This window comes from Dioscorea cayenensis, chromosome 7, assembly GCF_009730915.1.
Source record: "Dioscorea cayenensis subsp. rotundata cultivar TDr96_F1 chromosome 7, TDr96_F1_v2_PseudoChromosome.rev07_lg8_w22 25.fasta, whole genome shotgun sequence".
Classification (NCBI taxonomy): Eukaryota; Viridiplantae; Streptophyta; class Magnoliopsida; order Dioscoreales; family Dioscoreaceae; genus Dioscorea; species Dioscorea cayenensis.
This window is the reverse complement of record NC_052477.1, coordinates 23511350-23522985: the sequence shown is the minus strand read 5'-3', so window position 1 is coordinate 23522985 and position 11636 is coordinate 23511350. Positions and strand designations below refer to the sequence as shown.

General features: G+C 42.3%; 4 protein-coding genes across 4 annotated transcripts; 1 reads left to right on the top strand and 3 right to left on the bottom strand.

Moving 5' to 3' along the window:
* Positions 1 to 365: 365 nt before the first annotated feature.
* On the bottom strand, positions 366 to 3706 carry LOC120264461 (putative disease resistance protein RGA3). Its single transcript, XM_039272276.1, has 2 exons — positions 938 to 3706; positions 366 to 552 (listed from the first exon to the last, which is right to left on the bottom strand). Exon 1 carries the CDS (start codon positions 3678 to 3680, stop codon positions 2898 to 2900), a length of 783 nt encoding a protein of 260 aa, XP_039128210.1. The 5' UTR covers positions 3681 to 3706; the 3' UTR covers positions 366 to 552; positions 938 to 2897.
* LOC120265185 (putative disease resistance protein RGA4) lies at positions 1323 to 2891 on the bottom strand. The gene has a single exon (XM_039273075.1). It carries the CDS (start codon positions 2889 to 2891, stop codon positions 1323 to 1325), a length of 1569 nt encoding a protein of 522 aa, XP_039129009.1.
* A 16-nt stretch (positions 3707 to 3722) lies between the features above and the next one.
* LOC120265184 (putative disease resistance protein RGA1) lies at positions 3723 to 4226 on the bottom strand. Its single transcript, XM_039273074.1, has one exon. It carries the CDS (start codon positions 4224 to 4226, stop codon positions 3723 to 3725), a length of 504 nt encoding a protein of 167 aa, XP_039129008.1.
* Positions 4227 to 7707: 3481 nt separating this feature from the next.
* On the top strand, positions 7708 to 11039 carry LOC120265183. Its single transcript, XM_039273073.1, has 7 exons — positions 7708 to 8510; positions 8716 to 9186; positions 9277 to 9370; positions 9452 to 9503; positions 9552 to 9783; positions 10193 to 10409; positions 10524 to 11039. Exons 1-7 carry the CDS (start codon positions 7708 to 7710, stop codon positions 11037 to 11039), a joined length of 2385 nt encoding a protein of 794 aa, XP_039129007.1.
* The last annotated feature ends 597 nt before the right edge of the window (positions 11040 to 11636 follow it).

Below are 11636 nucleotides of genomic sequence, written 5' to 3'. Positions count from 1 at the left end.
AATGCAGTTTGTAGTTGCCACAATTGAGTTTACTCTTACAAATCTTGTGCACCACTCATGTTGGGAAATGCCAGGTGGATTGAGAGCAGAGGATTTGAACACTTGCCTCAGTCCATGACTTATGAATACGAATACTAATCATAATGCTTGAATAATCAGATTGATTGAGAGAAGTTCTATGAATGGGAACCACATCAGGCCGTAGACACCACAATAATTTATGTACATTTATGGCAGAGATGAATCTATCCTGCATCAAATAGCTATAAATAATTTTAAAAAAATTATTTAACAAAATTAGATTTTTATAAGCTACTAGTTAAGAAACAACTTGCCTATTCCCATTGAGATTTTCGGTGCTTTCATTGGACTATTGATTCATCTCCAAGAAATAATATAAAGAACATAAATATTCACAAATCGGGCACCAAGAATTAAAATTGCTAATTGAACTGGTATTTGGAAATGATATGCTTCCTTTTCATTCTGATTTTAGACTCCCTGTGCTTTTTGTCTTCATGTTGGTGGGATATACCAAAACTCTTCCTCATTCTTGAAAAAGAAAAATAAAAAAAAAGAAAAACCATTAAGAATACAAGACATGACGGAAACAATAAAACTAGTGGTCCGCCTAAAACAAAATATATATATTTAAGATTATGATAAGAAAAAGCACAACTCAACATAGTATAGAAAAATATTTTTCACTATTTTTCAAAAAAACATTAGAGAGGAGGCTTACAAATTCAGATCCCAATTAAAAAGATGATTCTATTGACAAGAAATCTTCATATTTTAGGTTTGAAATGAGTTGACAAATTAGATAATATTGTTCTCTTTCTGTATCTCAAGAGAGAAAGCATAAAATATATTTTCAACAAACTCCAAAAAAACAAGAGAATTAAAAACAAAAAACAAAAAAGGGCGAAATTGGCACCTGGCTATCAAGTTGGTTGAAAAGGAAAATTATGAAACAGACAATTGCACAAATCAAAATCGCTGATAGAAGGAACGGATTTGTGGTGATGCACTTCAAAGCTTGTTTGGCACCGGTACTAATCTCATGAGGAACTTGAATTGTCTCTTTTGGCTCTGATTCTTCTCCTATTTCTATATTTGAGATGGTAGAGAGAACGTTGTAATAGTCTCCTCCAGGCTTGCATAACCTCTCTAGCTCTGGGCATCCTTCTATTTCTAGTGAATTTAGAGCAGGAAGAAGTTGTTGCAGGCCTTCTGGGAATGACTTCAGTGCCGGACAATTTATAATACGTAGAGACTTAAAGGAAGTGAAGGCTTGCATCCCATCAGAAAGAGACACCAGCTTAGGACAATGAAACAATTCTAATCTGGATAGTGAAGTAAGGTGTCGCATTTCTGGCCCCAAAGACTCCATGCCTCGACACTTGAAAATTCTTTTCATCTGCTAATAACAAAACCAACTCCTCAGTACAAGGATTTATCTTTAATCTCCGAAGAGATTTCAAATGCTTGAAGAACCTTCTTTCCTTGGACACGAGAGAGATTTGTGTCTTACAGAATGATTGCTCCATAGATAACTCCTGGAGAGTTGGAATGGGTGGCATGGTTGTCAACTTGGGACATCTTCTAATATTCATCTGAATGAGGCATGGAAACAAGGACAGATTTGCTTCTCTACCCTCCTCGACACACCACCCCTCTAGGTTCATCATGCTATATAAATTCAACCCCCTCAATGCAGGGAATGATTGTAGCGCATTGCCTCTGCTGTTGTTAAGAATGTGTTTGATGCCATCCATGCCACTGATCCTCAGATCCGCAAGATTGGGTAATGTCTCAAGTGGAGGGAGTTGCTCACATTCTCTGCATTCAGATAGTTCGATGCAATATAGATATTGAAATTGTTGCATTTCTCCCATCCACATTGGCAATTGTTTGCCTGGATAATAACTAACTGTAAGTTCTTTTACTCCACTGGGAGGTTTCAAGGCTTCCAACACCTCCTCCGCATTTTCCATCAAACAATATTCATAATCATTTCCCGGACTAGATGCTATCCAATTTAATTTTAATGTCTGAATAAGTTTTTTGTTACCCATATCAGCTTTTCTAGCATCATCAGCATTCTTCATCTTCTGGATGTTATACAAAGCAAATTCACCAAAGGGATTCAAGGACTTTAATTGTCCTATGCTGTTCTCTGCATCATCTCCCACAGTATATCCTGTTAGTGTTTTCAAGTTTTGTAATTGACTCAAACCAGTAGGTAATGCCTTCAAATTTAGACGGTCAAAAAGAAAGTGTCTAAGACTGTTCATGTATGTTATGCTCTTGGGAAGCTCGGAAAGTTTACGACAACTATAGAGTTTCAATGTCTGTAGATTAACCAACATACAAATGGATTCCGGTAGTTTCCTAATAGGATTATCAGAAATATCTAGGTATCTTAGATGGTGCAAATGCTCTATTGATGCAGGCAACTCTTTAATGCGTGTACTACTCAAGTCGAGCACTCTGACAAACTTCAGCCTTGACAACACACTTGAGTCACGACGACAATGTAGCCCGGTATGGATGGTGGAGCAATCAACCTGATTATAATTTTTATCAATCAATAAATTCAAATGACATGGCCTTGTTGAGATTTCGGGGGCTGCACTGCTGTACAACGACATGAAGCATTCATTCTCCATAACAAAGTGTGCCAGATCATGGATGAGATCATGCATCGTACACACTCTTCCCTTTTCACTTGAATAAGTATAAGAACTTATTGGTAAAAGAGGTCGGCTTCTCGACTCCGTGACAATCTTTCTTTGTAAAAGAGATCGCCTTATTAACTCCCTGAAAATCTCTCGCCCTTCAACTTCCATATCGATTCCTTTTTGAGATGCAATAAACCCATGAGCCATCCATAACTAAATCAGCTCCACTTCCTTAATATCATGATCCTTTGGGTATATGGCACAAAAGGCAAAACATTTCTTTAAATGAGTAGGCAAATCAACATAGCTTAGCCACAGCTCTGGCTTGATGTATACTTCTGCATCTTGTAAATTCCATATTTTGTTTTCCAACACGGACTGCCATTTACCTTCTTCGCTCTTGTCATGCATGATACTCCCCATTACTTCTATAGCAAGTGGTAATCCTTGACAATTCTCAACAATCTTCTCACCAATCTCCACTAGCTTTGGTGGCTTCGGTGCACCTATAGCAAATGCTTTTTGTTCAAATAAATCCCAAGAGCTTTCTTCTGATAAACGTCTGAGAATATAAGGTTTCTGTGCGCCCATCACTCGAGAGCATTTTTCATTGCGTGTGGTCACAAGGATTATGCTTCCTTCTCCTCCATCGAGCAACATGTTTCTAAGAGCATCCCACTTTCGGAAATCTTCATTCCGTACATCATCTAATACCAGCAAATATCTCTTCTGCCCCAATTCTTTTCTCAGCCTCTGTTGAAGCACTTCCATGTCTGTATCATCACACTTTTTCCCAGAAGCTGTACGTATGATCTTTCCAGCAAGCTTCGGCACATCAAAATCATCAGAAACGCATACCCATATATGCAGTTGGAAATGCTTCTGGACTTCTTCATCTCTGCAGACCAACTGAGCAAGGGTTGTCTTACCCAGACCACCCATGTCGACTATGGAAACCACACCCACTTTCTCATCAAAACTATCACGGATCAGCATCTGCACTAACTTCTCTTTATCTTCATCTCTACCAAGAATACCTCATGATTCATGCACATATGAGTAGGTTTGAGGCCTGTTCCCCAAAGGTTTGCTGTTGTTTTCAACAACCCTGAGTTTGAACTTGTCCATCTCCTCAATGAGCCCATTTATTCTCTTATTGACATTTCTGAGCTTCTTCCCCAACTGAAGTTTAAACAAGAGTGGGTTATGATCAAGAGAAAAGAGTTCACGCACCTTGCTTCTTGGGCGACCAGAAAGCTCTGCCTTGCGCTGGATGACTAGTTCACGCGTCTGGGCCTCGTCAAGAATGTCTTCAGTGTCATAGACTGCATCATTGAGCCACACAAGCCAGCACCTGACAGCCTTGTCCGTCAACTGCCTCGCCTCTGCATCTTCAATAAGCTGCTGGATAAGCAGTAAGGAGGACTGGAGCTTTTGAAGCTGCTCATCAACTCCACTCCAAATGGGATCCAGATATTGAATGGCGTGAGGCGTGGATAACTCCTTAATCATCTCCAAGGCGTTGGAGAAAACTCCGGCCATTTTGTCCTGCGAACGAGAGGTGATTAGAGTCACAGCTGAGATTATGTGTCATGTGTGGAGAGTGGAGACAGAGTAGTGCTTCCTTCCTCAACTGCCTCTGTTCTTTGTGATATTCTTTGGAAGGCATTGACCATTGACTTAGGGAGCACTGGTTTGCGAGAAATGGTCTTCTCTGTCAAGTTATATTATAAATCAATGTTTTGAAAACCGGACCGGACCGGCCGATCTGACCGGAAAAACCGGGAACTGGCCCATAGCCCGGTCCGGTTTTGGAATTAATGTTGACCAAGTTTTGAACCGGTCAAACCCAGCCAAACCCGGTGAACCGGCCGGTCGGACCAAAACCGGATGGAACCCGGTTTTCAATTTTTTTTTTGTTTTTTGTTTGTTTTTTGTTTGTTTGTTTGTTTGTTTTTTTTTGGTAAGAAAGGACTTAGGGCATGAATTGGCTCTTTTTTTTCTTGATTTCATGATGCTCTTTGAGTCTTGATTTGTTGAAAATATTGTTTGGATTTTTAGAACTTTGGAGTTTAGAGGTATGAGAAAATAAACAAAAAAGAAACTCGTAAATTGTTTAAGAGGTATAGATCATTTAGGACTTATTTCATTTTATACTTTTATTTTAATGGTAATGATGATCAAATATGAGAATTAAATTAATCATACTTAGTTCTAGTTTTGTTTTGAATTTTTTTATTCATGCCTTGTCTCATCCTCACATAATTAGTAATTTAATTAGTGGTTTAATTTATGTAGTTATCATCATCCATTTATGATTAATAGATTAAGAAATAAAAGGTTTAGGGAGTTGTATTTGTTGCTTTATCTAGATTAATTATTTGAATCTTCAACCATTTTGATAAAATCATAATGATATTAAAATAAATATTTAAGATAAATATGATTAAAAATATAATAAAGTTTGTTATTATATGTATATATAATATATATATATATATATATATATATATATATATATATATATATATATATATACATATATATTATATATAATATTTAAAATAATTATTTATTTATGACGTCATCCGGTCCGACCAGAACGGGTCATCCGGTCGAACCGACTGATCCGTGACCCAAATATGAGACCGGTTCGCTATCCGGTCCGGTTTTAAAAACATTGTTATTAATCAAGTTGGCATTATAAAAGCAAATATGGTGGATCCAGTTGATGTGAACTCACATAGACAGATCATATTCAACCCATTGCTGTCACAATACAATACCCCAGGAAAGCGTCCGGATAATTTTTTTTTAAGGACACTTGGTAATTTTTTTTATGAAAATAAGTTTCTTCTGTTTATTTTTAATGTAGTTACACCACAATTTTTGATCGGGGAGCGAGGATCCCTCCCAGCTTTTGATCGGGGAGTGGGGAGGTATGTCCTGAAGGCGGCTTCTGAGGAGGAAGGCGGGCAACCGGCGGTGCAACGGTTCACACACTCGGTCTCTAGGGTTGAGAAAGGCAAGCAACCCGAGGACGTTGAGCTGACGGGGCTGCAGGGAGGGGATGTTTGGGCATGGGGATTGACTTCTGAGATTGAGGTGGAGTTGAGGAGCAACGGCTCATCACGGACGGTGCTAGATGGTGGCGTCACCATTCTCCAGAGAGGCGAGGTGGAGATTCGGGGGGATGGGGTTCATCTTACATCCCAGCAGTCGGTGGTTGAGCGACTCTCCCACGGTGAGGAGTCTGGCTACATACAGCGGGGGTTACCGCCGATTGAGCGTTGCTCCTGCGGTGGCTCATCGGGGGGAGTTCCCAGACATGTGGTGGACAGGGTCAGACCGATGGTCCATGCACACTGATGGGGTCTCAGGGGGTGTCTCAGACATCCGAGTGAGTTAGGGTGAATGATAGAGACAAGGTGAAGATGCAGGGCTTGATGGACAGACGTGTCGAGCGATGGAAGGTTCACACGCCGGCGTCGCACGTTATTGGGCAAGGTGCTTCACGTGTCACGCTAGGAGAGGTTGAGGGTGTCGCGATTCAGGAGAATGTTAGGTACGAGGTTGCTGGGTCTGATGATGCCAGGGTTAATGATCTTGGGTCGGGAGTTGTTGGGGCTGAGGTGGCATGTCAAGTGAATCATGGCTTGACTCAACCATCGCGGGTGGTTAACGCTGGGCGCGAGACGAAACAAGCTGGGCCGCTTGTGGGCCATGCTGGGTCTTTGGATGAGCCAGTGGAGGTTGGTGGATCCTCTTCTGGGCCTGCGATGGTCTAAAAGGGGATGCACTCGTGTTAATATCCAGGTGGGCACGAATTGGATCCGGTTGCTGAGATAGTGGGTCATCAATTGGGCCTGGGTTTGGATAGCATGCATGCTGGTGAGGATAGTAGGTTTGAGGATCCATTGCTTTGGGAGGTGCACTTGGCTTTGCAAGCGCCTTCTGTTCACAATGGGCCTAGAGTGGCCCGAGAACCTGGGAGGGCACATATGGGGATCATTTAAAATCTGTACCGGACCCTGTTAGGGTGCCTGGGCTTGAAGATATTGTTATCATGCCTTAGGTGAATTTTGGAGACATTTCAGTGAAACCAGATGTGACCCCGCCAGCAGGTTTTGTATGGAAATTCTCTGATGGTGTGTGGGCCCTTTTTCCTGGGGATGATGGTATGAGGGTGGCATCGGTTGCCGTGCCAAGTGATCCAGAACAAGGGGACTCGTAGTCTGCATATATTATTTCTTCGGATCTAGAAGAGGACTCGGATGACTCGGCTTCAGAATTTGAAAGAAACCTTCGGGAACTATTACCGAGTTTTCAAGGTAGTAGCATGGTGGGCAGTCTTGATCCTCTGAAGGTCTCAAGGAGAAGTGAAAGGCAAAAGAAGCCGTCGTCAAGATTTAACGAAGAGGCTGGATTCCTTCTTAAACCGCCGAGATCGACCAAAGAAGAAACTGTTACAAGATGGACCTTCCGAAGGTTCTATTTCCAAACCTCTCTTTATATCAGATTGGTCTAATGCACAATTGTCGAGCTACTGTAATGCTTGTGGTATTATTTTCATTGAATCGGCTAGTGATTGTTTGAATAGTATGCGTTCGTTAGAAATAGCTTGTTCTGCTCAGGTGCTTGGTCAGGTGGAGACCTCTGTCGAGGTCCGCGTGTCTAAACAGTGTTTATGAATATTATCACCTGGAATGTTAGGGGGTTGGAGAGACCTGCAAAACGATTTCTTGTCAAAGATTTTCTTTCTCTCCATTTTGCTGAGGTGTGTTGTTTGCAAGAGTCCAAATTGGAATCGATCTCCCAAGCTACGTGGAGAGAGATAGGTGGTCCTAAACTGGATCAGTTGGCTTTCACTCCAGCTAAGGGGATGGCTAGAGGTATGATCATATGTTGGAACGGCGCCAATTTGGTTGGAAAGCTGGAAAAGATGGGGGCTTTTAGTCTGACAGTGGAGTTTCGTGACAAGCGAGGCAATTTCATTTAGAGGTGCACTTCGGTGTATGGTCCTATGGCGAGAGCTCTTAAACGTAGTTTCTGGGAGGAACTGTGGAGTTGTGGGGGTGATCCGCTAATACCTTGGATTATTTGTGGAGATTTCAATGCCATCTTCTCGGTGGAGGACAAACCTTCGGGGGCTTATAACCTCCAAGAGATTTGCAATGCGAACCGGTTTAAATGGGACTTGCGGTTATGCAAACCACCTGCGGTTGGCAGGAAATTCTCTTGGACAAATGGGCAATCAGACCCTATTTGGGTGAAGTTGGATCGTTTCCTAGTGAATAGCTGTTGTTCTGACAGGTTTCCACGTATGCTGCAAAAAAGCCTTCTGAGGCTGGGTTCAGACCATCTTCCTATTCGACTCGAAGTGGGTGGCCATTTCTCTTTGCCGAGGTCGTTCAGGTTTGAGAAAGTGTGGTTTATGGCTGATGGGTTTCGAGAGATGATTCAGAAGTGGTGGGAAGACTTGGCTCCTACAGGTTTTGGGGCCTTCGTGATTTCCAAAAAGCTGGCAGGGCTTAGAAAGCGTCTGAGGGTGTGGGCTAAGGAGAGTTTTGGGTCTATCAAACTCAAAAAGTTGAATTTGTTACAAGAGTTGGAGAGTTTGGACATCATTAAGGAATCCAGGTGTCTTCTGCCTAATGAAGTTGTCTTCGAACAACACCTTTTGAAATCGCTTGAGACTATTCATAAACAAGAGGAAATCTACTGGCGCCAAAGATCCAGGCTCCAGTGGTTAGAAGAAGGTGACGGTAATACAAAATTTTTTCCATGCGGTGGCAAACGAGAGGAATTGCCGGAATCTTATTCCTGGTATAAGTCAGGATGAGAGGTTAGTTTCGGATCCGAGAGGAATTGGGAGGATTTTTGTGTCTCGTTTTCAGCAGCAGTTTGGTAGTAGGCAGTCGTCATGTTTCAAAATGGATTTTCCCAAGCTTTTGTCCCTCAAGCAGCAGGTAGATCTGGTGGATTTGGCCCTTTTCTAGGGATGAGATCAAGGAGGCGGTATTCAGTTTAGGGGGGACAAAGCTCCTGGGTCGGATGGGTTCCCAATCTTTTTCTTCAAACAATCATGGGAGACTGTCAAGGAGGACATTTTCAAGCTTTGTGAGGATTTCTATGATGGTAGAGCTAACTTGGAAAGGATTAACTGGGCGAACATTGCGCTCATTCCCAAGGTGGAGTCGCCGGAACATCCTAGGGACTATAGACCTATCAGCCTGGTCAATTCGTCACTCAAAATTCTATCCAAGATTTTGGCTACTCGGTTGGGAAAAGTAATGGATAAGTTGGTGGACCATGCTCAATTAGCCTTCTTGAAAGGTCGATGCATTCTGGATAATGTGGCTACTGCGGAGGAACTGACTTTTAGTATGAAAAGGAGAAGACTGCCTGGGTATATCCTGAAAGTTGACTTTGCTAAGGCTTTTGACCTCGTGGATTGGGAATTCCTTCTGGAACTTCTCAAGGCCAGGGGTTTCGGGGATAAGTGACTGTGCTGGATCAAAAATATACTCTCTTCTACCAAAGCTAATGTCTTGGTTAATGGGTTGTCGAATGGATATATTCGCTATCACAGGGGATTGCGTCAGGGGGACCCTTTATCTCTGTTGCTGTTCATTCTGGTCACCGATATGCTCAGTGTGATGTTTAACCATGCCCTGGAATCTAAGGTACTGGTGGGAGTGCGGTTGGGTTCCTTTAAAACTAGATGCAACCTCCATTATGCGGATGACCTGCTTATTTTGACCTAGGGTGGTCTGGAGGATCTCAGAATTGTTAAACTCATTCTGTATATCTTTGAGGGTATGTCCGGCCTCTAGGTAAATTTTTCCAAGACATGTCTGTACTCAGTCTGCACGGGTGTTGTTCCTGAGAAAGCAGCGGTTTTAACCATGAACTGCGCAACTGGGCTTCTACCGGTAATATTTTTGGGCATTCCTATCTCTGGGGGCAGACCGCGCAAGCAAGACTGGGAGAGGCTTATTGCGAAAGTGCGACATCGTCTATCCTCTTGGAAGTGTAGACAGCTATCTCTTGGAGGTCGGCTTATGTTGGTGAATTCAGTTCTATCCGTAATTCCAACGTATTGGATGTCTATGTTCCGATTACCTTTTCGGGTCGTTAAAGCTATTGATAGGGTTCGCAGGGACTTTCTTTGGTTGGGGCCAATGTTGACAAGCCGGGGTGTAGATTAGTGAGCTGGAAGATCTTATACCGCTCCCGGTAACAAGGTGGTTGGGGTATTTTAGACCTACATAATTTCAATCATGCGCTGTTAGGGAAATGGTGGTAAAAACTCTTGAATAACCTTAACTGGTAAGGGTCTGAGGTGATTCGGTTTAACTACGGGAATATGAATTGGAACTTGTTCTCGTACACTCGGGGGAGGATATCATTCTTCTGGAGAGGTGTTTTGAGTGTGCTTCCTCCCATGCGATGCTGTATTGCAAGTGATGTTAATTCGGGTACGGAAACCTTTTTTGGAAAGACAGATGGTGCATGGGCAGGGCTCCTATGAATATTTGGCCTGAACTTTTTAGTATGAGCGCTCAGCAGAATGCTACTTTCAATGATTTGGGTCACCTACTAGGGGAGCAGCCTTTCTGTGAGGAGGAGTATATTGTACAAATACGGGAAAAATGGAGGTCAAATGGGAGGGAGGAGAAGGATAAAAAGAGATGGTTTCTTATTGGCAACCGTGTGTTCTCGGTGAAATCGCTCTACAATTTCGTGAACGACGGGGGCTTGAGGTGTGACTTAGCAAAGTTCTTTTGGAAAAGCAATTGTCTCAAAAAGATTAACATGTTCAACTCGTTGGTCTAGAAGAATCGCATTCTATTATTAGAAAACCTGGAGATAAGGCGGTGTAACACCCTCCCAACTGCTACATGTGTCATGTGCCATGCTGGAGTTGAATCAGTCGATCACCTGTTCCTTCAGTGTTCATTTGCTAGGGAGGTGTGGGGTTCCTTTTGCAGGATGCTGAGTTTTCCTGAACCCCCAAATTCTATTAGGGACCTATGGCTTGACTGGCGAGGTTCGATGAGACCGGCTCTTCGTCTCTCAGTGGACCTAGTGATTAAAGCGTTAGTTTGGAATATTTGGCTAGCACGCAACGATAGAATTTTTAATGCTAAAATTCTCTCTACACACTGCACTGTTCTAAGTATTAATCGTATGATTTTGTCATGGTTCGATGCTCTTGCAGATAACGCCAAGACGAAGGTGGAAGATACTATGGCTGCGGTCAAGCGTAGCCTTGAGTTCGTTGGTCCGAGGAGACAGATGGATAGTGAGGTTGATACTGCCGAGGAGGCACTCGAGCATACTGAGGAGTAGTTTAGTTCCTGTGTTATGGTTAGGAGGATGACCTTTATCCTCAGGTGGTCTGTTTTGTCAGCTCTTGTATCACTTCTGGTGGTGTGAGCGTTTGTGTTGGTCTTTTGTCTGGTGTCCTTGTAAGTGCTTTTTATTTCAATCAAAGTGGTTTATCCACCTTTTTTCAAGGGATAAGACTAACTAATTACATACTAGTTAGGGATTAGGAAAAAGTCACTTTCTATAGGATCGTTGTATCTAGCTGCTCGAGGCTTTAAGAACTCCAAATTGTGATTAACGAATGTGATGGTAGTTCCAATATTTATTTATTTATTTATTTTTTTGCTTCTAGAGTTGTATTTAACAAAAAAAAAAGAAACATATGATAAATTTTTAGAATGATCGATGTCAACTAGAGCAACTTTGTTTGGAAAATACATGCATCACTCTAGCCAAATGTTCTAAATTACAGCATGGGCAAGGAGACCTCAAGTTTCCCTGAAAGGATAGCTAATTTTAAATTTCCAGTAGTGTCACGCCATAAACCCGGTGCACTGACAAATAGCCACAGACCCATAGGGCGGGGGGCCCAGTGGACCTGCAAGGCCTCAAAACCTA